The sequence below is a fragment of the Lonchura striata genome, chromosome 7 (assembly GCF_046129695.1).
Source record: "Lonchura striata isolate bLonStr1 chromosome 7, bLonStr1.mat, whole genome shotgun sequence".
NCBI lineage: Eukaryota > Metazoa > Chordata > Aves > Passeriformes > Estrildidae > Lonchura > Lonchura striata.
The window spans coordinates 16,643,836-16,662,029 of NC_134609.1; the positions used below are offsets into that span (position 1 = coordinate 16,643,836).

The window sequence follows — 18,194 nt, forward strand, 5'->3', positions numbered from 1 at the left end:
TAAAAAGACATGGCAATTTATTTCAGGTTGTTCCTATGACAGCTTATGGAGAAAACACCTGCAGTTTGTTCACTGGGGTTTTTTTGTTATTATTAGTTTTATAAATAAATGGTAGTCTGAAAATGAAGTCCTAAGAAACTTCTATGAGGATAGTTAAAATGGAAATGTGCCAGGCCATCTTAATCAATTATACTAAGCTATTTACAGCCATCAATTCATTAATCCATTTAAAAATTATTCATTTATTTATTTTAGAAAGCCATTGCTAGAAAAACGAATGAAGGAAGCAAAGAGGAAAGATGAAAGAAGAGACGAGCTAACCCATCTTTTGGTAGCCCAGCTTATTATTGTGATCAGTATTTATCATGCCTGTCACCTGTACTATAAATTAATATTTTAGAAAGATCCCAAAAATTAAAACCATTTCCAGCCAAACCATTCATGAACAGAGAAAAAATTACTTGTACTCAAAACCTGAAAAATGTGATTTCAGACAGTTGTGTCCATAGCTGGTACTCCACCACTTCTGTGAGAGCCAGGCACACTGAGCCAAAACAAAGTGCCCCTTCAGCTGGCAACAAGCTTCCTCTCTTGAGGGAGAGGAAGAAACTTTTCTTAATCATGCAAACTTGAAGGCAGTGCTACTATAGGAACCTCTGCAATTACATTACTCAGTGCATTCATGTTATTCAGGATTTCCTAACACAGCCTCACTTCTCTGTCTACAGCCCCAGGTGAAGGAGCAGTGGGACACCAGATGAGTCTATTCTCAGTGTTGAGTCATTAACTCTCAGCATAATGAAAACACTAATGACAGTTTGATGCTTTCTCCAGCACTTTGTAAACACACAAATATATATATATATATATATATACAGAACTGAAAGTCCAAGGGAGAAATTGTTCCTTCCCTCATCAGCACCAATCAGGCATAAAGTCTAAAAACTGAATAATATTCCTAGAAGTAACATTTTTAGAAGTTAGAGTTCTATTTGAAATTTGTCTTTGCAGTGCAATGTACAGTATCTCAGTAGTGTTTCTGACATCTGAATGAACTAAAATATTAGATCAGTCTTTCCTGTGGGAAAGTCTAATTTTAGTAGGTTGGGTCAGACCGACTGGTGTCTAAATGCTATGAATCTCAAACTAAACCCATTTTTTTGCTTTAGAAAAGGCATTTGAGCACAACTGTGCTTACAGGCAGCTTTCCCACACATCATGTTTTCCAACGTTTTGCAAGCAGGGGTTTAGGACATTTAGATTTTCAAAGCAAAAAGGTCATGTTCCTGAAACTTGCCAGTAAAACAAACAAGTTCATGTTGAAAGCTAGACAACAATCCAGTCCTGCATACCTGGCTGTAGAGCTCCACTGAGGACTCCCCTTTAAGCTGATGGCCAGTAAGGTAAGTATTGTGTGAGGATTCTATGTAGTAATATGAGAGAGGAAACTGCAAGTCCTCAGCATTCTCCTGTGATTCATCATTTTTGGAGGCAAAGTTGTCTTTATCCATCAAAAATCTAGAAGTGAGATGTGAGGAAATTTTATGCTGTGATGAGCATTTTGTGACTCTCCAAGAAACATCAATACACTGATACGATCTTTTTACATATATATATACATACATAGATACATATCATACATATCTATATATATACACACACACACATACATAAAAAAAAGAGCACATAAGTAATTACCTTGCAAATCCTTCAAAAGACAGCAGCCCCTGCTGGCACATGTTCACACTAGGTTCAAATTTCTGAGAAGGAAGAAATCAAAGATATATATAAAATAACAATTCTTAGAAACATGTCTTGTCATATGTAGTCTGCTCATAGCACTAAACAGTTAGTATTTAAACACAGTCTTTTTGTGGATAAAGTAATCAGGTGCCTGCAAACTGTGTCTTAAAAATCACTACACAAACATAGTAAAATCCTAATCATAAATCAAAAAACCATTCAGGTTGAAAGGGATGTTGGAGATTGCCTAATCCAACCTCCTGTTCAAAGCTGAGAGAGCAATTAAATTGAAATTAAGAAAGATTTATGATCAGGTGTCCTACTCCTATCTAGTATGCTTAAATACAACCTAACACCATCTCAACAAGAGTTGTGGTATTCCAGCTTGAAGTTTCCTTAGAATTTCTGTCTTTAAACTCTGCAATTCTGTCTTACATGTTGATAGTTATATATAGTTTTTTGCCTTTGATAAGTGTTAAATGGTAGCTTAGTTTTGGAGTATATTAATTATGCATGGAGGAATTTGGAGGAATAAAAATTTTTCTACACACTTTCTAAAATCTTCAGCCATGGGACATAAAGGAATAAAATGGCCATGTTAAAGTTCCAAAGTAAGATTATGCTCAATCAAATGTGGTCCCTGACAAAGAAAAAAGAAAAGAATTGTCATGAACACTTTTCTTAGGTGGTGACATCCCTTCCCTGCTAAAGTACTCATTGCTAATAAAACTATTTATTTGCATTTTTAATTGATATATTTATAGACATTCATACAATTTTTCTGGCCCAAAATAAAGATAATATTAAATTTTAAATTCAAATAAACTGTAGAGACAATATCAGTGTGAAAGGAGATTCCCACACAGGTTCTATTCTGAACACACAACATTAATGGGAAAATGGAAGTAACAGCTCTAGTAAAAGGGCAATGCAAGGTATTTGTATTACAGACCTGGATAATACTGAGGATTTCATCATAGGTGCAGTGTTCTCCTTGGCAATTCACTAGGAAGTCGTTCAGCTGCTGAATTCCTACTGCAAATACTCCCAGTGATGTGCTTTCAACTCCAGTACCATTGGTTACGATGCTGGCAGCAGCAATAGCATCAGATATTTGCCTCTGGTTGTCTGATAGCTGCTGCCTGCTCTTAATGAACAAACCAAGGTCTGAAACATTTCTAGTCAACAAATCTTAAAAGAAAAATGAGGAAATAAAAATATAAGCTAAACAATTATGTGTATTACATATCCTGTATAGAATATAATCTAGTATGCAATACACACAAGTATCTCACTGGGTGTTTTAGCAATAAATTAGAACAAAATCATCTTGTTTCTACCCACTAATAAAAGAGAAAGCATTAAGCATGCATGTGAGCAGACTACAAGCGTCCAACTACTCTGAAGAAAATCCTGGAACCATTAACATGGATCCACAGCCTCCTACACACCCAGGACTCTCCTGCTCCCTCTCACCACCACAAACAGCCTCAAAGCTTTTCCTTCACTATGTGCAACCCCACACCCTTCCTGTTCAATCACCCTTTATCTTTTTCCAGTTTCATATGCCAATTGTTCTGCACCCTCCCCACAAGCTGCTTGGCAGAGTGACTGTTTTCTTTACATGTGGCCAAGGTTCCAGACTTAGATTATGGTAACTGAGGAATGTAAAGGGGGATAGAGGCTTCCTTCCCCTTTATCCCACATAAAGCAGATTCACTAGGAAAGCAGATAAGAAAAAACAGCGCAAATGGGACACAGGGCACAGCCTCCTCCTTTCTCCTCCCTGTATTTGCTCAGTGTTGTGCCCTTCCAGGGCTCCTGCAACCTGTACAGATCCCTGCACTCTGCCATTGAACAACAAATTTTATTCCTCTGCTATTACCAGTTACAAATATATCTGGCTAATGGAAAGCTGGAATACTTTTTCTTCCCTTAATTTTTGTCTTATATCCTGCTAACCAGGTATTAGTGCAGGCATGGCAGCAGTCCTCTACTTAAAACTTGTAACTGATAAGGAGACTGACCGAGACACATTTTATTAAGGCAAATAACTGAAGCTGCTCAGCAGTCTAACAATTGCATTTTTCTCTTTAACAAACCTAAATCAGGCTGGAATCCACTGCTATTTTCATCAATCTTCAAATTAGTATAAAGTGGAGCAGGTTCTAAGCCAGATCGATTGCAAGGCACAGCATAAACATCAAAAAGGTCTTTCAGATCCTTGCGGCTACGGACACTGCAAAAAGAGCAGAAAAGTTCAGTTTTTGCTCTTTTATAAACTTGGATGAATGAAATTAGTATGAAAAAAAAATCATTTACCTGAAAGATTTGAAGAGCTCTACAAATTCCACAAAAGTCATGTTACTATCAGACACCATGAAGTTCTGAAATCCCTTCATTCCTCCTTTGACACGGCCATGCCAGCTACTGCTGCTCCATGTGCTAAATAAAAAAAAGACTGCTATAGTTTGGCTACATTAAACTTCTACTTAACTGAAGTATCATGCATTAGTGAAGTAACAGTTTTTTTCTGCTCTCCTTAATAATTTATTACCAATATCTGGAAGAAGCAAATAAAGCACCATCTTATAAGATGCATAATGATGTTTTTTATTGTCTTGCGTTATAGCAGCTATTTTTTTTCCCTTCAAGACAACTGCAAACTTTATCAGAATGAATAATATAGATTATGCAATTGAAAACTTTCATGTGGAAAAAGGCCTGATGCACATGGCACAATGAAAGCACTTATTTTCCCTTTAACAAAAACAATGCCAGTATTCTCGTAATGCAGGCTGTATATAGGATTTATTGAAGACTAAATAATAAAATAGATTGCTCTGTAACTGCAATAATTGATCTAAGTTGTGCAGCTGAACATTTTTGAAGTAGAACCAGCACATTTCCAAAAGTCACATCCCAAAACCTTTAGGCTTCACTCTAGTAAGTACAGTTAAGCCTTACTTGAGAAGTATGAACAAGTCCTTAGTGAACTACATGGAGTAACTTGCAATGAGGGGCTGAGCTTTTGAGCCCCTTCCTAGGCCTAAGCACCAATGAACACACACAACAGGAACAGGATCTGCCACAACAGCATCCTGAAAGGGCAGGATCCAAGCAACAACACAATTATCAAGAAGTATCTAGTTTGAACCACAGTTAACTGCACAAGTTACAGCATTTCCTTCAAAATATCAGACCACATGTCTGATTTTATTGCTCTGTAATGTTCAAATATACAGATCCATTCTTCTACGAATTTTGCCATCAGGCTCAGTACAAATAGTTCAGACAGCTCTGAAGGAAAAACAGGACCAGCTTGTTGTCCAGCATTCCTAAGGACATGCCTGCAAGCAGGTGACTTTCTGCACAAAAAGACTGGACCAGATTCCTGAGTTTACTCCTGGCATGGGATGGATGCATGCAACTGAAAACAAAATGTGATTTAAAAGCATTAAAAAATACCATCTACTTTAGTTGATAATATTCAATTTGTTTGATATCACTATGGAAAGTACTGACATACTGCATAAAACTTTTTTAGCTAAAATAATTCCCAGCATTTTTATAAGACAGGAAAAATAAACCATGATGAGGAAAGCCTCTAGATTCCAGAAAACAGATTGGAACTGCAGAGTACTAAATGGGAGAGCAAGAGCAGAAGAAAATGCTAACCATTTCACCCAATCTGATCACTAAAGATTATCTTCCAGAGTAATGGGAAATTCAACAAAAGCAAAAGGTTTAAAAAAAAAAAAGGCCAAAACCCCCAAGAAAACTCGACTGTCACCAACAACCAAAATTGCAATTAGTAGCAGTCTGGATTGACTGCTAAGTGAGGAGGGTTACTCTCCCTTCCCAAAAAAGCCCCCATCTCTAGTTTTCCATATCCTGTGCTTCATGTCCCAGTAGCCTTACCAATCATCCTCCTGCTTCCTCCACCTTACAAGTGGCACTAGATTTCCAAGGAACTTGGAAAACCATTGGAAGCCCATCTACTTTGAAGGAATGACAAAAGCAGCTGCAAGCTACCTGTGTTCAGAATAAAATTCTCTCCAGTACTCCAAATTTCTTAATGGCTCATGCAAACTGGATCAAGATAATGAGTAAAACATGTAAGTCTGTTCTGAAGAAGACTCCTTCAGGACTTGATGATGAAACAGCCATAAGGTACATCCTGAGCAAGTTCTGTCACGAAGGGTCATAGCAAACTTGGGACTGCTCTACAAAGTGATACTGCACAGGTGCCAGACAACTTTGCCAGGGAAAACCTGTGATAAGTGGGGGAGGTCCACAGTGCTTAGCTACACACACATCCATGCAGAAACCCAGGCCTGAGAGGATTTAAAGGAACATTAGCTGTCCTTTTGCAGGGAATGTGATTTCTCCACTGAACTTTTTAATCTAATTTAGAGACAACAACTAGTTTGGCATAAAAGCAAAAAGCAGATTTGAAAAATACAGAATAATTTTCCAGAGATTGTAAAACAGTATTTCTTCAGTTCAATGTAAAAGAAAGCTATTCTCACCCTTACAAAAAAAAAAAAAAATTGCTTACCAAGTTTGTGAATGACAGTGAAAAACAAAAGGAACACAGAGGCTCTCAAAGCAGTTTTAACCCAAACACACATATTCACAGGTGACTCTACTACTCACACCTGTTGCCAAATGCAACTATTTTAAATATAAATATAATCTCCAAGAAATACACAACCAAAACCATTGCACAAGACATGTCTCTACAAATATAATGTTCTATCAGCAGCAGTAATCTCTTCCATTGTTCACTGTTGCTCTCCTGGAACCCCCAAGACTCATACTCATAATGATATTTCATCATTCCTTCTCCAGAGAGGCACTGGAAAGCCTCTGTTGAGACTATCTTCTTGTATGTCATAAAGTACTGTCCACATCCCTGATATATTATTAATAATGTAATTACTACTACCATCACCATTAGTATCTATAGCATTAATACAATAGCATACTGTTACTGCACATATTGCTACAGCATAAGCTTTTACACTGCCTAAGTGGCACAAAAAGAATGAATGTTCAAGAAAAAGAGGCCTGTAAGATAAAGATTCCAAACTGTTTCCTTCATTTTCCCAGGACAGTACTACAGTCGTCACCAGGAATGTCAGCAAAGGTTATTACTCCCTCAGGTATAAATTATTTGTGCTGAGAAACCTCAGAACTTCAATTCACACATCTATAACATTTCTGTTGATTTTCACTATACAGAAAATGCCTATAACCATGTTTTGGAGAAAGAGTTAAACTCTGTATTTGTGTAGTTTTGGAACAGCATTCCAATCTGCTTCTGTAACAGATATAAACTGAGACATGCTGCTCAGGGACTTGCTAAAAAGCTCTCCTCAGATTCATGGCATTTCAGCTTAAATGCCTTGTGTTCTTCTACAGTGTGTTTTAGATATCTACAAAAAGGCTAATATAATTTCTGGCACTGTTTTTGTCAGATTTTGCCAGTTGGGCAACAACCCCACATTAGCCAATAAACAAGTAATAGTAGCTTCTTTTCTTTTTAAATCAAAGCACGGATTTTGCCCTTACCTAGACTGACTTTTGCTTGATGATATTACAGGAGAGGAGACTGGTCTCGCTGGTGAAGATGATGTAGCTCCTAAGTTGGGAGATCCAGATGCTGTCAGAGAGTGAGCTCTTCTTGATGGCAAGTTGTTAGATGGAGAAGCATTAATAATAATATTTTGATCTAAGGAGAAAAAAAAAGATTTTCATCACAATTGCAACATCTATCAACAATAAAAATGTTTTTGTCCAGGAGACCGATATGAAAATTCATTAAAACATAGTAAGTAAAAATATGTATTGAACAGCATTTATGAATGTATTTTATCTGAATAGAAAGGGAATGCTACTGAAACTAAATGGAAGAAACAATCATGAACAACTAAATAAATGAATTTCAGAGTTCACAGATTTGGAGTTTCAACTGCAAAAGTAGCTTTATAAGTTTATTTTTAACATTACAAAAAATGTCTGCATAAAAAGGCTTTGAGCAAAACCTTGACAAATTTTTATGTACTGAAGCAATATATTTACCTGGTTCTTCTTGTTCATCAATATCTTGAGGATCTGAACCACTTCTATTGCGATATTCCTTACAGCTTTTTGCCTTCCGAGTTGCCATTTCATCATCAGTGGCCTCTCCACTTTCACCCTACAAATAATGAGCAACATAATAAACATCTCAAAACCACCATTTCCATTTCATTTCAGTACAATCTGTAACAAAACCATGAGATAAATCAGCTATTCCTTACAAAACAGACTCCTCTGAGGCCAAGAAGAATAGTAAAGAGATAACAGATACATAGCATGGGACCATGAGGTGTTACCTCAGGTTGACATCACACAGAGGATGACAATGATTGTACCTCTCTAAAATGTTGCAGCTGGTTTTACACTATTTCACTGCTGCACTGGAGCCCTAAAGAGGATGGATCTTGCCATTAGAGAATCTTTCTACCTGCTCACTAGAAAATGTGGGTACCATAGAGGTGCTAGTCCTGCATTTTCCTCTCTCCTGCCTACTGCTGAAAGCAGTTTTGTCCAGGAAAAGAGAGGAGACTGCCAGACTAGGTCATGTTTCCATCACCCACACAAGATAAAATGGATGCTAATGCAATGTGGAATAACGGTGGTAGTGTTTTTTGAAATATGAAAAGAAAGAGGATTAAAAAAAAAATTACACCAGCCTCCAGACACCACTTTGCATGTTAAGATTTTTATCACCACCTGTATTTTATCTTTTTACTGAGGTAGCACCTAAAGGTTGCAAGAAGATTCTGTCCCATTCTAGCCCTGGCACCTACACATCCTAACAATGCTGCAAGCATGAGAAAAGAACAAACTATTGGAAAATAATAATCCTCAAACCTGAAATGACAATAAACAGGTTTAAAATCATCATTATCTAACTTCTTTTCTCTGGTTCAGAACACAGCTACACAGTGACTGCAAGAAGGAAACAACACACAAATAACAAAATATTCTACCCTGATCAGTACTTTCTTCTTTTTCTTAGCTGTGTTGATTCCCAGAGTGTTGTTTCTCTGCACATTGGGCTTCTCAGTGCTTTTGGTGAGAGATCCCGTGCCTGTGCTTCTTGCACTCCATCGTCTGCCTCCAAAGAGCTCAACAGCCTGAGCCAAGGTTGGGCCTTCAAACCTTCCATCCTCCTACAAAGATTCTCAGCATTAACAAAACAAGGAGAAGGACACATTTTAAAGCAATAATATAGATGTCTGAGGAACCAATGAAAGAAACATCAAGAGGAGACAATTTTTGATTACTGAGTGAATTCCCCAGGTTACTTTGTTTGCTCCTTTGGGGATGGTTTTGGCCCTAACTATTACCACTCATTATTTTGATGACCTTCTTAAGTCATTGCTTTTTCCTTTAATAAAATACTTATTCCAAAATTCTAAATGTATGAATAGCTTTGTAAGAAAAAAAAAAATAACCTCAGTGTATTGAAAACTTTCAAAGTTTGACGTAACCTTGTGTGAAGAATCAGATCTTCTGTTTAATCCATGTTCCAAAGTTGGAGATTTAGTGTTAATCTTTACTTTAATCTTACTTATGATGGAAACTAATTGCATTACACTGAGCTGTTGATACCTTTGAACTTTTGTATAGAGAATCACAGCATGGTTTACCTGGTAAAGGCTGACATACTGTTTCCGTAGCCACTGTAGTCTTTGATCAGGGAATCGCCTCATTTTTCTTACAGCTTTAGTCAATTCCAGCAATCCATCATACAGCATTCTGGCAGTGTATTTCGGAGCAACAAAGTGCAGCAACTTATTATCAGTAGTCTGAAGTCCATAAAGTAGTGTTATACCATTTTCTTCAAGGGACATATTGCAAAGCTTATTTTGAACACACACAGTGTGCATATCAATGCCTGAGTGTCCCATATATACAGCCTTGGCTGAAAACAAGTCCAAAAAGCCTTCTACCAGTCCAGTATTACCAAGAAACTGGTATTTACCAAGCTCAGCAGTATTGCCCATCACACCCAGTTTTGCCTTAGCATTTGCAGGGCAAACTGTTGTGGGTTTTGTCCAAGTCAAAGTACTGTTGTCAGGCTGGAGCTGGAGAAAGCAACGAGCAGAGAGATGCGTGTCCTGGTCGTAATGAATGACGGTTGCCCCTTGCTGCATGAACTGATGCACGTCAGCCCTGATGGACAGCACGTACCAGGGAATCAGTTCTATCCCATGGCAGAAAGCCTTCTGCTGCTCTTCTGTTGAACTTGTGTCCCATTCTTTCAACTGCTCAAATATGTCACTTTCAGAATCTGAAAGGTCTCCGATGAGAAATCTGCACGTGAGCAAAGATAAGAGATTTCTATTTAGTGATACATGTGCTGATTTATGCGATGCTTGATGAATATTTTATCTGCTGTAGTTTAAATAAATGGAATACTATCATCACTATATAATTGTGATTTACAGGAACTTGTGTAGTTTTTGAAGTATTACAATTTATGTCATTGCAATTTTGCATCAATTAAGAGATGCTGCTACAATTACTTATAACTCCCAAAACAATATATTTTCCTAAAACTTTCTAAACTTTGCATTAATAATAAAAATTATCTGATTGGTTCTTAAGGTCAAGTGATACCAGTTGCTAAATCTGCTGTGTAAGATTGCTTTAGCTGAAATATTAAGTGCCATATGGGGAAACTGTTATCAGGATATAGTGCATTTCAGACAGAACTTCTAGTCTCTCTTCTATTACTGATTTAATGTGCAGACCTTTTACATTATATAATATTCCAATTAACTCTAGTAAAATGCTTTTTAAAATACATACCTTCCTCATAAGAATGCACAAAGAATTTTATCAGATACTTTCCATAAAAAACTTTATTTTACTGAAGGAAAATATTAACATAAAACTTGTATGCAGCAATCAAAATTTCTGACATATCTGCCAAAATTGGAAACAGTAGATACAGAACAAGAGATAGTTAAAATGAAATGTCAAGCTTCTAATATGTATGAATGCACAAATGTTCAATATTTGGGTACTTCAGTGAACATAAACAAGGACAAACTGTTCTATGTACAACAGAACTAATGAAGCACATTTTCCTAAGGATATCCAGGCAATAAAATACAAACCATCTTCCTCTACATATCTTCCAAGATATCTTGTCCCATTACCCTCTTTGCTTCCCCTTTCTAGCACCACAGTACTCCCAGTTCCTGCCCCTTACCTACCAACTAAGCCAAAGATGACTCATGCCATGTTTCCAAGTCACATACACCATCTCCCCCAGTGCTAAACAGCACAGATGACCATCAGCTTTTCCTCAAACTCTCCTCTACCTGGATGACAAATTAAGCTGAATTTTTCCCTTATTCCATACAGCAAGGATTCCTCTATGAATTTATTAATGGGTGAGATCCCTGTCTCTTCACCAAATGTATAAAAAAGTGGCAAATAGGTTAAGGTTTTATTGCTTGTGGTGAACAGACTGATAAAATAACTGCGTCAGTCTTAAGTGCAGCTTTGTTTCTTTAAGAAATAGTCCTGCAAATAAAGGCCATGCATTTTAACTGAGCTGATATAAATTGCCTTATTATATTCTTACCAGACACATGTAAATTGAAATATTTATCTGTATTATATAAAATTATATTTTAAAATGAAACAAACAACTGAAGCAGCTCCCTCTCCCCTTTTCCCTCAAAACAATCAAACAAGTCTCTGTAAAAATGCTATAACATATTTGGAGAGTAGCTGTGCATGGCTGGAGGAATCTATCACAGCAGACAGAGCTTTGTTTATGCCTTGTTTCACTAGTTGCAGGCTGCAGATTAAAATGCACAAGAAGCAGGTAAGCCAAGCACACACACAGAACCACACACAGAAATGGAGCCTCTGACACGAGCTGCCAAAAGCGACACTGCTGCCAATTACTGAGAGCACTTACAGAGCCTGAGCTGGACCAGGGGCTTTCTTTACATGTGCTGCCCTGAGAGGCAAGGAAATGAAAAGATAAAGGAAACAGTGACACAAATTGCAGTTTTAGAGGAGAAAATTGTAAGATATACAAAAAGAAAAAAAAATTGAGGCTTTCCCTTAAGAAGGAAGAAGAAGGAGTATCTTCATAGGTCACTCAATAATTAACAATTCCATAAAAACTCTGTTTCAAATTTGGTTGATTTTCTTTCTAATTTTCCTGCATACCTTTATTTTTTTTTAAATTTATTAATCATCAGAACAGAGTTCTAAGAAAGATTAATATTTGATATTTATCTGGCATGTACAGAAATCCAGGGAAATTAGATGGGTCACTGACTACAGAGTGGTAGAGCTTATTTGCTAACGCAACTAGGAAAGTAATTATACCCACTGCCCACTGATTTTATTAGATGCCTTTCATTTTCTTCAAATCAAATTAACCTACCAGCTTTGGTGCATTCATGTTCCACAATACTAATCCAAATCATCAAAAGAAAACCTAATTGAAAATCTTTCTTACAATTATAAAGTAATGAGAAACATGTTATGCAGTGTATTTGTCTGCTTTTATGACCATAATGCTACAATTATCAGATAATGCATAATTATGATATAATTTGGATTTTATAACACTGTATGCAAATATGACAGGTCTTGCAAGAAAGAGGACTAAATTTCTTCCTTAAAAGCCTTTAGCTGCTCATAGGAATAAAAATAAACTAAACATAGCCTCCATACAAGTACAACAGAACATGGCCCTTCTGCCTCCAGCAATTTGCTCCTGTGCCTCACCCTGTTCTCCACATGCCCAGGAAAGACATGGCAAATGAATAAGGAATTTCCAAAGCCTGTAAGACACTTGAGTTAAAACAGTACTTTCAGAACTATTGTCCTACAAATATTTTACTGTTAAAATCAGTATTTACTGCATCAGAAGTACAGACACTCATAACTGAGTAGTTAGTAGCCTGAACCAGGAAACACAACTTTAACTACCTATAAGCAGTTTTGTTCATTTAAATTTTAAATTTTCATTTTAGATTCCCACTAGGTTTTTTAAAAAACTGAATTCCTACTCTAGTTTGCAGTGCATCTCACTAGATTACTTTATGAATAAAGGGTAAGTAATTTACCAAGAAATTATTTCATAAAGACATAAAAAAAGGATCTCCATTTAATTTCTCTTTTGTTCACCCAAGTGAAGTATTTATATGCCTTCCTTATTCTCCACTTGAACTGTGATTTGCAAGTTGATTTTAAAGCATATTAATTAACAAAAAATAATTCCTGGAAGAAAGTACTAGTACTTGAAAGTGTTACTTGAAGTAAGTCAAGAGATAGCATATGTGGGCAGAGAATTGGGTCTGTCCTTCTTGGCTTAATCTAGTGCATCACTTCCCAGAAGCAACTAAAGCCAGATGTGAATAATTTTATTAGAAAGCATTCTTTCAGGAAATAATGATTATTTATTTGAAATGAAATTTGGAATTACATGTTAATGAAATAAATGCATTTTAAACAGGAAGATAGCAGTTGCCCCTCAGGCAGTCACTCAGATTTAATATTTAAGTAGCTGAAGTAAGTTGGATGGTTCTGAACGTATTGATATTTCTGACACACATTATCAGTAAAATAGCTCAAGCAGCGACTTAAGCATGTTTTTATGCAAGCTCTCATGTAATTTACAGTGCTTCACCTCAGAGCAGTAAAGTTCTGTTACTAAATTTGAAATTAGTCTAACACAGGTACTTAGTTGAAAGCTGACCTGACCCACCTATGTCTACATGGGCTTTGCAATGAAACTTTCTGGAAGATCATGTGATGTTCTAAACTTTGCATTTGCTCCATTTCCTGCTGGTGACTAGTACAGTCTTCAAAGTGAAATCAGATTACTGAACACTGGGCTTTTTTTACACAGGGCAAAGTGAAGTAAACTTATTTGCAAAATAGCAGGACTACAGCAACCTGAAAATTCAAAATATGTACTTACACATGAATGTTTCCTGACAAAACTGAAACCCCTCAAAGTAACATGTCCTTAAAAGAAGAAGTCTTTTAAAGGATAATAAATAATCTTTTTTTGAAGGGGCCAGAACACTGCCTGAGCATGCAGAATATAATGTTCTGAGCTCTGATAACAAATATGTCCTGGTGCTATTCCTGTCGCTAGAGATCAAAATTGTAATTGTAACTGTAGATTTTTAAAGCTCTGTGTAAGACAAAAAGGATTTACCCTTATCATGAGAGGAAGTAATTACATCATAAAGGAAAATATAGCTATACAGAGATTTTTCAAGCAGTTGAGTATCAGGGGATAAAAGTTCTGGACTGGAAATGGATAAATACAAGGAAAGATGTTAAAGTTGCTCGTATTTCTAAAGGTAAGCCTTGGTAAAAAAAAAAATCAAAGACTAAAACCATGATATATAGATGTGGTGACAGTAAATAAAATGAGACCTACTGGTAGCGGTTTTTGTCCTTCAAGGAGTTTTTCCTTGAATTGCTCCCTTCACTGACATTATCTTCACCCTCCTCAGACTCCAAACTGCGACTGCAGCTCCGGATAGTTTGGAAGATATTGTTTGTTGTTGATTCTTTTTCTGGATTATTTAAACCATCTTGGCCTACTCGTTGTAAGAAATTATCTTGTCCACTGTAATCTGAAACAAACTATAGAGATATCTAAAAGATTAGTATAGTTACAAATAGAAGTTTGTGTTGTCTACTACGCACTTTAGAAATTTTTACTAATAAGAATATTTACTGCATATTTCCTAATTGCTTCCCATGGGATTTTGTGCTTAATTTCAACCCAAAACAGACCAAATAATTTAATAAATCAAGTAATACATGTTAAAGTAACTCCTGAAAACTTAAAAAAAACCGCCTCAGTCTTTAATGTTTCATCTAACAGGGGCGATTTTCTTTTCAAACTACAATAATAAAACTCCTAAGAATAGTTTCTTTCCATAGAGGAAAAGCTTGATCTGCTCAGCTTCTAAATTCTGCTGTTAAGAAACTGCAAACTTCTAATTCCCAGTGAATTAAGTGGAAGGTCAGAGTATTTAGCAAAAAATAATTACACATTTCGGGCTTTACATACTTATTTAATCCAAAGTATAAACAAGATTCCTAATTAGTAATGGTGATTTCTCAGTACTCTGACATTGAACTAGGTAGGAACAACCAAATCTAAATTGCTAAGGAACTATGAGAATTAAACTGAGGTCCATGTAACTGACCAATCTAGTAACAGTCTGGTTTAGAAACTTTAATTTGATGATGCTTGTGTTTAAGATTATATAAAATAAAGCACTGGTTAAGAATATAACATCTGAGAATATTTGCCTCATTTACCTCTAGTGTTTCATCCTGGGAGTTATATCGTGGACAGAGTCTGATGAGGCTTGATGCTCCATCCAAAACTTCACAGAGCTCTTTTAAAAATACACCACAGAAAGGAACAACTTTACAGCCTGGAATATTGAGTGCCCGGTTGACCACTTTCCTGTATTCAGATGATGACTCATGTTGTGCCATAGCATCCTTCAGACTTCGCATGGTTTCAATATCAGACTGGTCCATAAATTGCCACATTTTTAAAACTTTTCTTGACCTATTGCAAGAGGAGATCGCAAAATTTATTTTAAAAATTTAAACAAATTACCTTCAAGTCCAACATCTGCAGCATATATGTAATAGAGGAAATGATAATTGCTCAGAAATTAATGAATGAAATCAAGTCCATTATTTTTATAAAAATTCTCCCCTTTGAATTATCAAAGAACAGAATTAAAAATGAGAAACTAGCAGTCTGATCTACTGGAGCAGTATTTCACATTTTAATAAAAGCCCAGCAACATAAAACATTCCAGTAGGCTTTCTAACATTTTTATTGTGTCATTGCCTAAAATTTCTAAGGGCCCATAAAGAAATAAGAAAAGACTGAGGAAACAGCATAAAGATAAATCGGAGTGTTTCTTACAAACTCCTTCAGCTATATTATGAACAATCCATATAGTAAGCAAAAGTTAGAGGATTTAAATTAAATTAATTTTTTAAAATTTACATTGATTTCTTCCCCAGTTTGCTCACAAATTATTTACTTTCACAGAAATAACGAAGTCGGGACCATGTTCAAGCTCTCAGGCACCAGTGCAGAGCTGTAACTGAAAAGAAATTCGGATTTCCAACAGAAATATCTCCAAGGACTATGAGTGCCTCTGGGCTGTTACCTTCTGAGCTGCATGTCTATGTAATCACATGGCCTTTCTTCCCACCCCTGGCCTCAGACATGCCAAAAGATGCAAAGATGCACTCACAGTAGACTGCCCTTAACCCCACTTTCCATTCCTGTTTCAGAAATGCTGCTCACCAGCATAAGCCTTCCTCTCCTTTTTCTCCTGTGCTGTGCGGATGCATTAAAGACAAAATTAAGCCCTTAATTGGCCTTGCATTTTCCCTTACAACTTACATGGCTTAGAGATTGTGGATGTATTCTGCTGAAATATACTCCCCATGTCTATGAGTGTTCTAAAAGAGCTTTATATACCAAAATCATAAACAAACAGCTCAATGAGATCCTTACTAGACCACAAAGAACACCAATGCAAACACTTTAGAGCTTTGTTACACAAACATGTTATACAACCAGGGTCAAAGCCAAGAGATGGGAAACTTGATCTTAACTCTTCCCTGTTCAGTGCCATCTGCTGCCCTCTGAACTGGCAGTGTAAGGCACTGTCTGCTGCTGCCCTGGCCCTACAGGAGCCTGGCATTCCAGGGGAAAGCACACGAAGAGCTGTCTTTGAGCCCCTACTGCCTCCTCCTTGAGATAATGCAAGTCTTTCTACATAAGACCATGGCAGCATGAGATCCCAAAAATCAGTCTGTATAAGTAAATCAGAGGGGTTAAAAAACAGATTTGGCACTTTGGTCTTTTGTGGGTTTTCTGTCATTTTCAGGTAGTTTATTTTTTACAATTAAGACCGATCCTTTTAGAGCATCACCATGATCATGTTTCACTTATATTCTGGAGATTCCAACCCCAAGTTACATTAGTTGTAGCTTATTAGATAAACCACAACTGCTTTCCCATCTTGTTTTCACATTTTTAAAAATTTCTGTTGAAAAAAGAAAAAGTTTTCTAACGCAACATATTCAGCATGCACCAGGAAAACTCATGGAGTCTTCAGAGCATTTTGAGAAAAAAAGAAAGAGTTTAGCATGCTTCACTTTTTGAAAAGGGATTACTAGAAAGTCACAGCATGAGATGATGGGGCTTAGCCATGGATTTTTGTTTAGTTTCATTGTTCTCCAGAGACATCTGCTTAACAGAAACTGCAATGAAATTATCACTGAAAAGCCATTTAAAAAAAAAGAGTTGCCAGTACCTTAGCCCTGCCAGGAATTCCATTACAGCATTGTAGTTGCCCATATTCCAGCAGCATTTTGCCACGTGTACTAAATATGAGAAGACTTCTCGTTTCTCCTCCATAGAGCCTGCAGTCAGGATCAGCCAGGTAACCCACGAGCTCACCTGGTAAAACCAAACAGACAGTAAGGTCAGCCAAAGCAAAGTCCCTTGGAGCATTCATGCATACTTGACAGATAATGTGGATTTGTTTGGTTTCTTCCATCAGGAGGGTATCAGTCAAAATTCCACTTACACACTCATAGCCAGATCACATATGCACTGCAAACACAACCTACACAGTGACATTCACATTACAACAGTTAAATCATTAACTAGTCTAGAAAAACTTTTATTAAGCAAAAAGCTACAGCATCTTAATGTAAGATATTCTCAATATGCATTGATGCCACAGAAGAAAATAGACAGCTTCAGCTAGTGCTGATTTCTAAAGCTGCCAGAGAGATCTTCAGCATAATTTCTCATTAACATGGCTTATAGATCTCAGCCCCACATAACCCTTGTTAACAATATGAACAATGAAAATTGCTAAATTGGAATTTTTTTGTTTTGGTTAATTTCATAAAACTAGATGCATTTAATGCATAATTTTGCTAATTCCTATATGCATTGAACATTTCAGATAATTTGCATTATCTGTTTGCAAGATCACAAATGAAGCAAATAAAAAGAAATCCCATCTTCCAAAGTGTGGCCATACTACCAACTTCTCTTTGGTAATTAATTAGTGCTGGAATCAGAAATCAACTTAGTACAAGAATTCTGTTTGCATTTAAACAAATAAAAATCAACCCTTCATTTTATCAGCGTGCAGATTTTCTTTCCAGTTTATGTTCCCATAACATCCATAAAAAGTAGCTATATTTCACATGGAAAACTAATTTAAACCAACTGTTTCTTTTTACAATATGACTCCCCGGAGGCTTGATTTTTGTCATTGTGTAAACACTTAGGAGGCAATAAACGTGATTTGTTTACTGACACTGTG

At 36.5% G+C, this 18,194-nt stretch overlaps 1 protein-coding gene across 1 annotated transcript in view; it reads right to left on the reverse strand.

The window, feature by feature from the left end:
* PLCE1 (phospholipase C epsilon 1) overlaps positions 1-18,194 on the reverse strand; it is a 136,879-nt gene that overhangs the window by 24,597 nt on the left and 94,088 nt on the right. The window contains exons 5-17 of the mRNA XM_077784637.1: positions 17,166-17,311; positions 15,130-15,388; positions 14,234-14,442; positions 11,741-11,782; positions 9,450-10,116; positions 8,787-8,969; positions 7,831-7,948; positions 7,321-7,480; positions 4,066-4,188; positions 3,846-3,982; positions 2,696-2,934; positions 1,699-1,760; positions 1,353-1,518 (exon numbers count right to left, since the gene is read on the reverse strand). Of these exons, the coding sequence (XP_077640763.1) occupies positions 1,353-1,518; positions 1,699-1,760; positions 2,696-2,934; positions 3,846-3,982; positions 4,066-4,188; positions 7,321-7,480; positions 7,831-7,948; positions 8,787-8,969; positions 9,450-10,116; positions 11,741-11,782; positions 14,234-14,442; positions 15,130-15,388; positions 17,166-17,311 (2,511 nt within the window). The remainder of the gene's footprint in view (positions 1-1,352; positions 1,519-1,698; positions 1,761-2,695; positions 2,935-3,845; positions 3,983-4,065; positions 4,189-7,320; positions 7,481-7,830; positions 7,949-8,786; positions 8,970-9,449; positions 10,117-11,740; positions 11,783-14,233; positions 14,443-15,129; positions 15,389-17,165; positions 17,312-18,194) is intronic.